This window comes from Sebastes fasciatus, chromosome 23 (assembly GCF_043250625.1).
Source record: "Sebastes fasciatus isolate fSebFas1 chromosome 23, fSebFas1.pri, whole genome shotgun sequence".
NCBI lineage: Eukaryota > Metazoa > Chordata > Actinopteri > Perciformes > Sebastidae > Sebastes > Sebastes fasciatus.
This window is the reverse complement of record NC_133817.1, coordinates 14618086-14633053: the sequence shown is the minus strand read 5'-3', so window position 1 is coordinate 14633053 and position 14968 is coordinate 14618086. Positions and strand designations below refer to the sequence as shown.

The 14968-nt window shown below is 40.7% G+C and overlaps 1 protein-coding gene across 1 annotated transcript; it reads right to left on the bottom strand.

Moving 5' to 3' along the window:
* Positions 1–1032: 1032 nt before the first annotated feature.
* Positions 1033–14057, bottom strand: LOC141761748 (sodium- and chloride-dependent betaine transporter-like). The gene is made up of 16 exons (XM_074625348.1): positions 13905–14057; positions 13392–13586; positions 12637–12771; positions 12237–12377; positions 11973–12090; positions 11526–11579; positions 10560–10689; positions 9400–9534; positions 7404–7507; positions 7193–7317; positions 5945–6057; positions 5718–5855; positions 5282–5384; positions 3103–3203; positions 1982–2125; positions 1033–1841 (listed from the first exon to the last, which is right to left on the bottom strand). The coding sequence occupies exons 2-16, from the start codon at positions 13579–13581 to the stop codon at positions 1674–1676; spliced, it is 1899 nt and encodes a 632-aa protein (XP_074481449.1). The 5' UTR covers positions 13582–13586; positions 13905–14057; the 3' UTR covers positions 1033–1673.
* Between the last annotated feature and the right edge of the window lie 911 nt (positions 14058–14968).

Sequence of the window (14968 nt, the reverse complement as noted above, 5' to 3'; positions counted from 1 at the left end):
GTCCCAAAATGTTATAGAAGTAAATACTAAATTGCTGGAGTACTCCTTTAATCTATTTCCTCCTTTAATTAGATTGTGTAAGGTATTGTTGGGTACATAATGGCTGCAAAAGCAAAAAAGATAAGAAAATTAACTTAATTAAAATACCTACAATATTTATTTATTCATCACTTTTTTTTTTACCTTTTGACCCTTCATAAAAAGAAAGAATGATCTCAATATAATAGCTGTTTCCATGACAGCTAATAGCATCCTACTGGCCTTATTTTATTCACCATTCTTCACCATTCACCATTCACCAATCGTCAAATGTTGGTACCCATGCCATGGATTTTCCATTAAAGTAACTCTGTCTCTCTGCTGCAGCTGGTTTATTATGTAAAGGCTGATGGGTAGATGCTCTAATTATAAATACACTTGTGAACCTATATAGTTCCACATCCACCCTCAGGCAGCATGCCGCTTTTATTTTAAGCACAGAGCCATCAATGTACAAAATGGGGGCTTGACCTTTCACATCCCTACTGCTGTTTTCTATCACTTGAGGAACATTTGATAGCTTCAAGTTGTTTTAATAAGAACATTTAAGATGTATTTGACCGAATGGTGGGATTTTAGCTTTCAGGGACATATTTCAGGACTGGGGGTCAATCGCTGGTGGACTGGAGGCGGTCAGGGGGTGATGGGGAGGTGTGAGGCTACTGGCCGGAATTATCTGTTAATTGAATGCCGGTTTGGATCACACACATGACTGAACTTGGCATTATGATGGAGCACACATATCCTGTGACATTACACATACACACAGCCAAGTTATTATTATTTTTTTAGGATGTATGATAAAAAAATAAGGTAGAAAGACACAAACCAGTGGAATATTTTTAGTTTTCTTGCTACAAAAAAACAGGAAACATGAGACTCGTTCCCTGACCCGACACGCTGATCATCCTGAACTAGTATTGAATGTTTATCCTCTCTAGTCAGAAACCAATACGGACACAATCAAAAGAGTCACACAGCAGCACCACAATATTTAGCATACGGATATGTTTAATGAGATTAATGAAGTTTATCACTATTGTCTGAACACATAAAATGAATTGAAGATAATGCGCATGCCCATTCTGAAACAAAAATCTGCCGTGTTTGGTGATTAGAATGGAAATATATCAATAAAAAACACAATTGTCTCAATGACAAAAGAAGTAAATAGTGCAGTGTACAAACACTCAATGTCCATGATAGCACCATCGCAGTAAAATAACAAATTCAGCGACGCATATTCAAATTTTGCATTGAACTGTAGGATGTAACAGTTATTATATTATTATATATGTAACAGTCCGCATTATATATTTGATGACAAACAGCTACTATAATTTACAATTGCAGGTAAAACACATAGACTGTATATAAAGCTTGACAACATGACAGCTCCACAAAAGTGAAGCCAAAACATCTCGTATGGGACTTTTCCATTGTTATTTATTATATAAAAAGATTAAAAATGTTAAACTAATGTACCAACAAAACAAAAAAAACACAACATAAAAAAACATAACTGTCCCTGAATACTCATGAAATGTGCAAACATTAATAAAAATTTGCATATGATTAAAAAACGATTCAATGATGACATCTATGCACCATAATTTGCTGTTCATCAGTGACCATCAAACCATGCTGGGTTCCCCCATCATCATCTTCTCGTTGGGTTCCTCCACATGCCTGTTTGGCTGCACCTGCGCCCCGAAGATGACGCGTTTACACAGTGTGAGAATCGGCTTGTGTGGTTGAGCCTGACGCAGATCGCTGGATGGTGTCGTCATGTTGTCGCAATTCTGATTGTTGGAAGGGAAATGATATTAAAATATAATGTTATGAAACAGTCAAGCACACATCACAGTCAAACAGTTAAGATCTGAGAAAAAAAAAGATTCTTAAATTATATTAATTATATACAACTTTTGAATTCACCCACCCGGTACAGTGAGACCAAAATGAATGCTGGGATGCATATCAGGGGAGTGGCGATAAGCAGAATGCCCAATATGCCCCAGCTGCTGCATCCATAAATCATCTTCAGGGGTGAAACTGTGTTTGCCAGGTCATACAGCATTGTGACCTATAGGGGTCGAGAAAAGGTCAAGTCAGAGGGCTTAGTTGTAAAAGAAATCAGCAGTTGTGTATCTTAAATTGTAAAAAACACCAGTATTCTCCTCGTTGAATGGATATTCCTGCTGTGCTTTCTGATCCTGTACTGATCATGCAGCAGTGACGTGTGTTTTAAAACAGATGAGTCCACATTTTCAGGTAAAAGCAGCAGTCTCACCTCTTCTTTCCCATGTGTAAGCTGAAAGCATAACTACTGATGTGGCAAAAATAAATCTGTGAAACACTCAGCAAAGATATAAAGGCCAGGAGTACGACGGCGACGTATTAGGGCCATTGTAGGTTAAAAATAAATGTATTACGGAGCCGGGGGGGGGGGGGGGGGGTAATATTCCAAGATTAAAAAAGTAAAAATATGTACACGAAAAAGCTCACAAATCTATGAGAAAAAAACTTGAATACTCTCTGAGATTATAAAGTCATAGATTTGTGAGAGAAAACTCAGAAACAATTGTGCAAAGCCGTGGTATTGAGCACTGTTGCTCAATTTATCGCAGTGTTTAACGGTGGTGTATGTGGTGTGATGAGGTTGATCCTTCGTTTTTTTTCTGAGTTTTTTTCTCATAAATTTGTGACTTTAATCTTAGTGAATTTCTGAGTTTTTTCTTGTAATTTTTTTTTTATAATTTTAGAGAATATTCAAGGTTTTTTCTCATAAATTTGTAAATTTACCACTTTAATCGCAGAGAATATTCAAGTTTTATTTTCGTAAACTCTGATTTTTTTTCATAAATGGCCCTAATACGCTGTTGTACATGACAGATGGGGACAGGAATAAATAAAGATAAAGGGGCAGCAAAAGATCTGAAGTCAAATAAAAAAAATAAAATTTAACACATATGAAAACATGAGAGGAAATAGACATTAAAACAGAGGCACAAAGTAGATGAATCCAGTAAGAGAGATGTGACGCAGGTGTGAGTAACTCACTCCACAGATGAGCGGCGTGATGAACAACCAGCAGTACTTCAGCACGGGGAATGGTCGGTACCCGATCATGTCCTCAATGTTGTCATAGAAACGGTCCGCACCTGCAAAGTCATGGATGGGAGGTGTTAGTCAATCAAAGGGCAAAAAAATTTTTTAGTTTTTACAGAGAACACTCTCAAACACATGGGGCCCTCGACTGAAAAAACAGCATTCGCAACACAATATAAGATATTATTTTGGTTTTATTTCCATTGTATACTATCTGAATGTAAGCGTTGTTTGAATGTGTTGTCTGATTTATTGTTTGGAAAGATCTAATGGGACGTTTCAACACACAATGGAGAATAAATGAACAATTAAGGAGGGAGGGAAGAGGAGGAAGAACAGCCTCCAAACCAACAACAAGCATGTATCCAGGGAAATAAAACGCAAATTTAATCTCAGTAAAAAAATCAGGTGGTTCAAATAGGGAGGAAAGGAAGAGTCGAGGAGAGGTGGTGGAGGAGGAGGAGGAGTGAGATGGAGACGAGAAAGCTGCCAAAAAGACATCTGAGACAACTGATATGAGATTGATCAGGTACATGACCTGGCTGATGGAACAACATCCACGGATTCATTTCTGCAAATGCACAATAGCAAGTCGTCGAGCCTATTTAGGAAAGCAGACACGGCTCCTAAAATGATACAGTAATCAACCCCTGAAACTAACTCCATCTATGCGGAGGAGGAAAGTGAGTCGCCCTCATTTAAATTTGGGTGAGGATGTTTTTCTCCACACATAACTGAGCAGAGAGGCCGAACGAATGGCTAAACAACTCAAAGTGGGGATGAGGAAGCAGCTGCAGAAACGGATCAATATCTCACTCTGCATCAGTTTCCAGTAGAGGATGTGTAGCTGACCCTAATTCCAAAGAGCAAGTCGGAAAGGAAATGTACTTTTCAGAGACACAGAAATTGAATATATATACGCACACATGGTCAGGGTGTTCGTGAGAGCACTTGTGAGGAATATGCCTTGAAAGAAAACAGCTTGTTTTGAGAATACAATACAGATGCTCGGAGAGATGAGGAGGAACTCTCCACCCACGTGTTGTAATTTAGCCAGTAATACAGCCGATAATGAAGGAGTGGGAAGTGGTGAGAGCTCAGAAGATGTATCCAAAATGATGGCTAAGGAAGACTGGGATGTGGAAATGGAAGATTAACATGTGTGGTATAGGCAACGGACAAATCCTGACACATTTGAGGAGATTAATTAAACACTTTAAATATACAGAGAGGGCAAGATGCATCCACAAAAGGAAAAAGCCTGTTTCAGATGTCTGACTATAAAGCAGCAGGTGTTGCCTTTGGTTTCAGTCCAGCAGATGGAGCACTCATCCTTCTGGTCTGAGATAAAGTCCACAAACGAACACGACTCTCAGCTGAGAGACAGGCTGTGATGGTGATGAAAACACAGAGAAACACCTCATGTTTTGATTATTCTCTGTACTATAACTGTTATTTAGCCGGATTTTCAGTTAGATCACAGTAATCTCCTGTAAACAGCACGGCTTGCAGCTCTGTGAGGCTGTAATGAAACGGAAACGAAATGAAACATGGCCAGTACTGCTTTTGTTTTGTTGTTTGCATGTATTTATTTGTTTTTATTGGATTGTTGCCTACTGATTTATTAGTTTTGCTGCTTATTTTGTGTGCTCTTGGTTGTCATTTGGGTTTTTTTTTTGTTGTATTTTACTAAATATTTTAGCTTAGTTTTCCTTTTTTTGTTATTGTTTGTTTGTTGTAACGTTATGAGAAACTCATACAACAAATATTAACACAAGGATCTTTTCAATCTCAACAACTTTTTTCTTTTGTTGCTAGAGCTCTTTTAATGCAACTCAGGATAGAAATAAAACGGTGAATATGAGAAGCTGATTTCTTGTACAGATACAGGAGGTTGATTGCACTGATGAAACAAATGCTGCTGTCAAAAAAATCGCACAAGCTCAAAGAAATATAATGAAGTTCCTTTTTTGTGGCAACATTTTCTACCTAAAACCAAAAGGCTTCACATATTTAGATCTTCAGAAATCATTTTAGGTTAATGGATCAATTGTGTGTCAGTGCAGCAGTATAGTTCACTGTAATAAAAAAGCATGTAGTGCGGTGACAACAGCCCAACGGCGTGACTTACCGTACACCCAGCCAATGATAATGGTCTCACAACAGGCAATAAGGAGGAGGCTGATTCCACTGGGACCGTAGGTGTCAACGAGCTCGAAGATGATTATCCCTCCCTGTAACATGAGCAGAAAAAAACACGAGCAGATCAGCTCTGATTGATTGTTTTCCTCCGGTCTGTGAAATCTTGCAGATTCGATTAGGAGCACCGGGGGACACAGAGGCACATGATTTTTTTTTTTTTTACAGATTTCCTGTCTCTTGCACTACTGTCAGGATATAGTGACCGTTTTTTATTTATATTTTTAATCATATCTGCTCCAATTCTACCCACTGCAGCTTTAAGTTGATCTTCACCACTCAAACAGCCAAATGGATAGTACATTAGTCTCTTCTCTTTCCTTATAGCATCGTCCATCAAACATGCCCTTCATGTCTCTGCTGCTTACCTGAGTGAGGCACGGCAGCCCCAGTAGAAAACAGACCACAGCGATGACCAGGACCAGCACCTCTCTGCCGCCCCGCCTCCTCAGCTGACGTGGGAACAGGTCTGTGATGGCCGTGGCCAGGCTCTCCACACACACAAACTGTGAGGACAGAAACACACTGGCTTATTTGTGAATATATAATATAATGCTGAAACACTGCATATGATGCATTACAGTCCATACAATACCTGCGTGTCCAGGCCCAAGAAGAGGACCATGAGGAAGAAGAGCACGGCCCAGAAGGATGAGCCGGGCAGCAACGACAGAGCCCTGGGATAAGCTATAAACACCAGACCAGGACCTGTGGAAAGCACATGAATGCATCTATCAACACATGAGAGCATTCGTGATCTTCAAGACCAAGTCCTGAACTCTCATCAAAGGTTATAGCTTCAGTATGGACATGGGTTGTGAATGGTTAAAAGGACCAGTGTGTAGGATTTAGTGGCATCTAGTGGTGTGGTTGCAGATTGCAACCGACTGAATATCGCTCACCCTCTCCCTCTCCATGCATGTCGGAGAACTACGGTGGCCTTCAGGTAGCATAAAAACATGAAAGTCTCTCGCTAGAGTCAGTGTTTGGTTTGTCCGTTCTGGGCTACAGTAGAAACATGGCGGACTCTGTGAAGAAGACCCGCTCCCTATGTAGATAAGAAGGGCTCATTCTAACCTAACGAAAACACACATTCTTAGTTTCAGGTGATTATACACTAATGAAAACATAGTCAATAATGTTATATACCATTTCTGCCAATAACTCCCCCCAAAAGCCTACACACTGGCCCTTTAAGACAAATAATGACCAGTGAAATATTTGTTCTTATCCCTTCAATCATTTTGTGACCCCTCACGTTTTTCATGTGACCCTTTGAGGGGTCCCACTCCCCAGGTTGGGAACCACTGTTTTAACACAACTATTAATAACTTTTCTTGCAAAGTGCTTTCCAAAACAGGATTAAAAAGAAGGTGGACATTAGTATTTTCTAATCTTGGGAATGCCACACAAGGCCACAAAAAAAGAAACATTCAAGTAAAAATCTTTTCAACTGTGTGTGAACATAAGATGCCATCTTGTGGACAGTGTTGGTAGTTGTTGCCACTGCCAAAATTACTGCAAAGCAACAAGAGATGCATTGATTTATGGATTTGTAGAAAATTAACGGGCGACTATTTTGATGAATAATTTTTTTGAGCAAAAATGTCAACAATTTGCTGTTTCTCGCTGCTCAAATATGAGGATTTGATGCGTTGTTATACATGATAGTTAACTGAATATCTTTGGATCGTTGGTTGGACAAAACAAGACACCTGAAGATGTCACAAAAAATTGGCAGATTAGTCGTAAAATAATTATTAATTGCAGCCCAACAACGCATGCAAAATAAACAAGTGTCAAATGAAATATGCTGATGCTGAAAAGGGAGGAATGACCTCACCTCCAGAAACGACTTCCTCCATCGATATGCCCATGTCGTAAGCCATGAATCCCAGCACTGAGAACACAGCGAAACCAGCAAAGATACTGGTGGCACTGTTCAGGCAACATAATGCCAAGCAATCCCTGCAACACACCAAGAACAAAAGCATGCACTGTCAAAGAGCACATGAATGTATCACTGATGTGCTGTGTGTGAGGAGGACACCGACCTGTAGCAGTTGTTGTTGTATTTGTTGTAGCTCCCCAGAGCGGTCAGCACTCCCTGACACACGGCGTAGGAGAAGAACACCTGCGTCCCTGCGTCACGCCATATCTAAAGAGGGTTAGAGACTGACTTTTCAAGCATTCCAGAGGGAACTGGAATGTTGATATTGTTAAATTAACCCGGAGCATATGCTTTCCATTAACTTCTTTCCTTTCAGAGCAATAAAAAAAAAATGTTTCAGGTCAAAACAAATTACTAGAAAACAGCTTTGCTTTATGCCAGCATCAATTATGATAGAATTTCTGCAAAAATTTGCAAAAGAGGGAGTTTTTTTTTTTGTTCCTGTGTCAATGCATTTACAACTGTGTGAATGTGTGTGTGCACCACATGTGTTTGTGTCCATTCAGTTTGGTGTGTGTGGGCGGGTTTGTTTACATGAATGTCTGTCTGCGGGCCCTGACAGCATCTGGTTAACATTAGAGGCACAACAGCGCTGCGAGTCTCGTCTAGTAAAAGATAAAGCTGGCAAGGCTCCAGAGCGACATACAGGCCCCTACTCTGGCCCCATGGTGGGCTCCATCTTCTTCCCCGCCTCGGGTCCGTGGCAACGCATCTCACATCTGACACCGGACAAAGAGGAAGCTGTTGTGTCTTTAGAAAGCACGTGTTTTATTTGGCTGCTCTGGATGCGGATTCACACACACACACACACACACACGGACAAAAGGAGACGTTAAACAGACCCCAGATGCAGGCCAGAACTCAATTACGATTTCCTGATGAAAAAAACACGTGCTAAAGCAAGACTCATTAGAAACAGATCTGTTTTCAGATCTGCCTTTAAGAGCATCTGGGATTGCACAACTTTCTGTTTTCTGACCCATAACTGCTTTTGCTAGCTTTTAACATTCTCGCAGTTTTCCCCCTTTGCTTCCTTTCATGATTACATGCTAACATTCCCACGATGGTTCAGAGTTGTATCAGTAGATGTTCTTACAAGGACAGCCACGTTTTGTCTTCTAACTCTAACAGGGGGAAAAGTCATGATCTGACACTTAAATTGAGTTGCATGACGCATCCAAATGAGCAACACATGAGTCCAGTCAAACAAACAAATACTGGAAAAAGAAACAAAAAAAAACAACTGCCGAAAGCAAATATCATTTCATCGCTCGCAGGGATGCTCATGCAAACATGCATGCATGACCACAGGAGAAGAGGAAGAGACTCCCCTCTTCAAAGACAAGGGGGTTGACCCTCTGGTGATTAAGTTTGACCCCTGAAGTCCTGCTGTGAACTGTGAAGTGGAAGATAGACAAAGAAGCCGCGGGAGAGGAAGGGAGACGGGTGACGAGCTATTTTATTTTTAGTGGTTGTTGCTGGCAGAAACAGAGGTTGTCATTGTGCATGAGCATGCAACCAGAAATCACGCTGTTTTTTTTCCCCTTTTCAGTTCAGAAATTACATCATTATGCTGAATGAATGTGCTTATTTTGATGTAAATAAAATCAGAATTTTGGTAAATTACTGACTTCAGTTTCAGCTTAAAAGCAAGATATTGACTTTTTATGAGGAAAATATGCCCTCAAAATGTGTTAGAAATTCCCCATAGAGAGAGAGTGTTTCCACTCCTGTGTGATGATGTTATTGTATACTCAAGGGGTGAGCTTTCTTTGACAAACTTCTCACAGAAAAAAAGGATCCTGGTTTGCTTTTCTTGTTAAGACTCTATCTTGGGAGCGGAAACAAGATTCAAGGCAAAGAGAACGGGAGGGTGGGGGAGAATAACAGGACACTGTATTCATCCCGGTAGAACACATAACAGAGAGAAGTATTGAGAAATAAAGAGACAGATGATGCTCTGGTTGGTTGTGAGGCCAACGCTCTGACTTCTAACGCCTCTCTCTGCACGTTTGCTTTAGTAAATACAGAATTTCTGTACAGTGCATCATGTTTGTAATGTTGTATTTGAAAAGCAACGGTTGATGATGAGTTCTTACATTTGGATCAGCGATCCTGTCCCAGTTGGGAGTGAGGTAATATACCACTCCCTGCCAGGCTCCTGGGAGTGTCACTCCACGGAGGAAGAGGATGATCAGCATCAGGTAGGGGAATGTAGCGGTGAAGTACACCACCTACAAACACAACAATGCACAGAAAAGGGTAGGTTATGATTTCATATGTACACTCAATCATTCACTCTTTACATTTAACCTGTATTAAAGGTACAGTGTGTAGGAGTTAGTGGCATCTTGTGGTGTGGTTGCAGGTTGCAACCAACTTAGCACCCCTCCGCTCACTCCTCCCTTTCCAAGACTGCGGTAACGTGAGCCGCCGAGTGCAAAACCGTGGTGACGCTGTTCGCCTCGCTCAGAGGCCATCCTTACCATAATAACACTACTTTAGGAGCAACGGAAGTCACACGGCGGCTGGCGGTACCACAGTTTTGCGCTCTGCGGGTCATGTTACCACAGTTTCACAAGCGTGTCGGAGAACTACTGTGGCTTTCTGGTAATGTAAAAACGTGAAAGGCGCTCTCTAGAGCAAGTGATAGATCCCCGAAATGCTACACACTGTTCCTTTAAGTGATTCTTTTGGGGCAGCGGAAACAATCAGAAACACAACACTGACATATTATCACCTTATACATTTGAGATGGAAAATGTTTTAGCAAACCGTTGCCTTTTTTTACACATCCAGCAGACATGGAACAACGTTAGCATTCATTAGGAGTCGTGTTTATGGTCAACTGGCGATTTCATGTCCAGTATTCACTCTCCTTTTAGCTCTGTTTTTGGTCTCCACCAACTCATGAGTGACATTTCTGACTGTTTATCTGCTAAATGCTGCACTACGCTAGCCTGCTAGTCGCTAACTTTGTTTGTCTGCCATTCGGTGCTGGGCAGGTAGTGTGCATTGGGTTTATTAGAGTTAATTTTGAAAACGTCTGCATGCATGCAGTTGGAAATGATGCTGATGAGAGCTTTTTAAGATTTCACTCCTGGTTGATATGGCAACATCTGTGATCCTTGGTGTTAACTGCAAGTATGTTTTAATGTTCCAGAGTTCAAAATGACACCTATATCAACCACTGGGGCAGCAAACATGGCAACCTAATATCAGGGTCAGTACTTTTTATGTATGCAAAAGGAGTACTCGCCTTTCCTGTGGATTTGATTCCCTTAAAGATGCAGAAGTAACACACGATCCAGGCAAGCAGGAGACACAAAGCCAGGTCCCAGTTTAACTTGCCCAGGAACATGCCATCTGATTTCCTTAACACACGGTGACTGTGGGGAAAGAGATCAGACATGAAAACACATGTTTACAACTGCATCCTCTGCAAATAACATGCAAAATGATGGATGTACAGATGTGCAATGCATACAACCACACTGTGTTTCTGCTTTCAAAAGCTTTCTCCCACTTAAGATAAACACTACAAATGCTTCATGAATGCATTGAAAGCCATGTTTCTTTTTAGTGTGTCCATGACAGTGGGAATAAATTCAAATACAGCAAACATCTGCATCATTAATACAGTGTGTTTATTTTGGATGGCTATAATAGAAGCTGCAGGGAACAGAGCACATATTGTCCTCATCATGCGGTGCATGTAGCTGAGTGATTTCCCAATATATGTTCTCACAACAAATCAGGAGATTGTCATGTGAAGAGCAGCAGACATGTTTCAAAATATCTACAAATTAGAAAAAACTAGAGCAGTGCCCGTTCAAAACAGGCTTGCTCGGAACGGACCGATTGCTTGGTCTCAGGTATTGTTGCTCAAGAACCGCTCATCCAAACAACTTCACACTCGACACTGCACTTTCCTGGGTCCTGAGCAATACATCCGCCAAGTGTGAAGTCAATCGGATGAATGGTTGTTGAGAAAGTTGAAGGACACACATACATACATACAGAGACTCCTTCCGATAATGGTTCATCATTAAAATCATGTTCACTAAGGCCCCCGACAGTAAAGATGGCCTTTTGATATCTGGAAGGAATTAAGAGCTATTGCTGAGGAATGTTCCAGACAAAGACAAGAACACTAGGGAGGATGATTTTACTGTCAAAGTTGTTTTAAGAAGATAAGTGTGTGAGTGTGTGTGTTTTTTCTCACGTCCAGAACTCCTCTTCCGGTGACTTTTCAAACGAGTAAGGTTCATCTTCACTCCTGGAAATATCAAATATTCAAATTTGAGGGATTCGGGATTTTGTTACCTTCACAACTTCTCCATTTGACACCCCACTTGTTTTTTCAACCACTATTGAACTAAGGCTTGAGAAGTCATTTAGATTTATTGGGTGTACTTTTCACCCTGAAACTGTCCCAAGGAAGCAATTAATAGTTGTTTTAGTAGTTTTTATGACAGAAACAGATGTAAAGATCTCCTGCTCTGAACACATGAAAGCACGGGTGTGTCCCAAAGCTGCTACATCTATGGAAGCCAAGAATAATCCCATTATGTATCACATCACTATCCCGACATGCATTCAGTACATGTCACAAATTTATAAAATTGTGATAGTTTGCCCGGTACAGCTTGACAAAATAGATGCAACTTACGTGTAAGTGACATTTACAAAGTAGTCGGGTATGGTGAAGTTGTTTAGGAACGACCAGTTGGAGCCAGGTTGAAACAAATGGGGGTTGGCGTACAAGCTATTGCGACCGTGACATAACTCTGAGAGGTCGAGGATAGAGAGATGAAGGTGAGTTGGATGCTTCAAAATGTTAAAATGTGTAGCAATAGCAATATAAGCACACTGCTAATGAAATACAGACGCGTTCAAACAAGCCAGCGTCGATTCGTCACAAGGTGTGGCTCACCGGTGTTCCACCAGTTGTCACATGTGGACCAGGGCAACGGGCTTTTGAAAGAGTTATACAGGTAGAAGATAGCCCAGGCCAACACCACGATGTAGTAGATGTTCAGATAGGCCACGATCACTTGGGACGCAATCCCCACTCCTGCAGGACACAATGACACACTTAGGGAAAGTTTCCGGCTGCCGTCTTCCTCTGTATTTATGCAACATCTACAGCTAAATCAGTGCTGGTTTGGTTCCCAGTCTCCAATATCTTACTATATAAATATCTTTAGTGTATTACAGCATGCGAACAGCTATATTTTTTCCAGTAACAATGAAGAAAGCACAGTGAAAAACATGCATTTCCTGCATAACAACGGACAAATTCTTGAGTAATTCTACAAAAATCTGTTTTTTACCCACGAACATGGGGCATATCTTCCTCCAGGCGGTCACCCCGCCCTCACTGGTGTACTGGCCCAGCGCCGTCTCCAGGAAGAACACAGGGATGCCACAGAAGAAGAGGAACACAAAGTAAGGGATGAAGAAAACACCTGCAAATATAGATACCCACGAAGAAGATGAGTTACTTGCATGCGATGTAAACCATGGGTTCAACAAATATTGAGCATGCCGCACACACACACCGACGGATAAACATGTATTGAGCCACAAATCCCTCACATATTAAACGTTGATTATGTAACTAGCTAAGTGGGATGAAAGGGATTATTTGTAATGAAAGAATTTATAGTGGGATTACACAGTTTTCCATGTTACTTGGGAGAAAAATCTCAAGGACCCCGCCCAGAGAATGGTGAAAAGTGACAAAAGAACCAAAGCAAAACAGTAGTTTTATGTTGGAGATTGGCATCTATACAGAAGAATTGGGCTAAAATAGGATATTATGAAATGTTTTCTGACTATGAGGAAAACGATGGAAACCATTCTGCCATTAAGATGATGACAAATAAAAGGTTTTTCTCATATGTAGGTGACTTTTGGTGTCACCTCTCCACCTTTGTTGAACATGCATACATTAACACATGCAAACATGCATATTCTCTACATGTGTGTACAGACATGCAAATGCACATATTTTCAACCCACATCTTTTATTCTATATAACAGCCAGCAAAAGATTCCCCCATATATCCAAACCCCGGTCCCTCACCCCCTCCATTCCTGTAGCACAGATAGGGGAAACGCCAAACATTCCCGAGGCCAATGATTTCTCCAGCCATGGAGAGAATGAACTCCGTGTTGTTGGCCCATTTCTCCCTCGGCTGAACCCCTTCCTCAGGATCCCCTTTCTCTGGCCCCGACACTCCAGATGGAGCCCCTCTGGCTGTCTCCTCAGTCATGGTTTCTTGTATGCACACATATGATAAACACATGTTAAATGCAAACCATGTCTGATAGGTCCTCTCCAAATCTCGTCCATATATGCAGATATAGAACAGAATGCCTTTACAGTTTAATGAATTGCTCACACTGCAGTATATAAAGTCAATGCCAAATGACTGTGACAAAACCATTAAACTCCCAAATGCCATTAACTGCAAACGACTTCGTAGAAAATACTCAACAAAATAGTGCTGAGGTTTGCAAAAACTAGCCCAAGAATATAATGAGGTAAATGTTTCTAACTTCTTAAGAGAGATTTGAATGCATGTAAGTAACTCACCCGTGAGCTTTCCCTTCTAGTCTACTGAGTGAAGTTTGAAGAAAAAAAGCTTTATTCTAAAGAAGGCGTGTCCTGATGGATGCCACACACACACACACACACACACACACAAACACACTGGCTGTCCCATGCAGAACAGGCTGTCCTCGTGAACATGCATACCTCATTTAAGACGCATGAAAAAAAAAAAGCACTAATGTGAGCTAAATGTTTTCAAAATAAAATTATGCAAAAATGATTACTGCATCCTTTTTTTAGTAAGATAGAGGTATGTTATTGGATTATTATTACATTAGAGTATATTAGTAAGTAATTTTGAAGCCTATTACTTACTATAATTTACTGTAGGGTGGTAGTGGAGTAAAATTAAAGGTCCCATATTGTGCGCATTTTCAGGTTCATACTTGTATTTTGTTTTATTAGAACATGTTTACATGCTTTAATGTTCAGAAATTCCTTTATTTTCCTGCCTGAATATGCCTGTATTTACCTTTATCTGTCTGAAACGCTCCGTTTTAGCTCATTGCAATGGAATTCAGGCAACAGCTTGGGTCGATTTATACTTCCTGTCAGCTGTCATTCACATGGGTTGCGTCTGAAATTCCATACTAACATGATATTTAGTACGCTAAAACAGTATGTGAGACATTTTAGTATGTCCGAAACCTTAGCATGAAACCAATAGTAAGTGAATTGCATACTACTTCCGGTGAAATATTACAGCATGCAACACTGGACACTACAGTGGCATGAATATCCCGCAATGCAATGCGGTAGTGACGATAACGTTCATAACGGACGTTTACAGACAGCTCTGAAACATCAATAGCACTTCAATTGAACTGTTAGTCTAAAATTTCACTTAGCTAGGCGTAATATGTATTTTAAATTAATTCAGACTTTGATTCTCACAAACCGTTGTTTTGGTCATATGAGGTTGGCACGGGTTACCATGGTTACACGTCTCCAACCGGCAAGGAGTCTCTCAGGACGTGACGACGTAAATTACTGCTCAGTGCGTCCGAAAAAATACATGCTACTGTTTATTCACACAAAAGTATGTT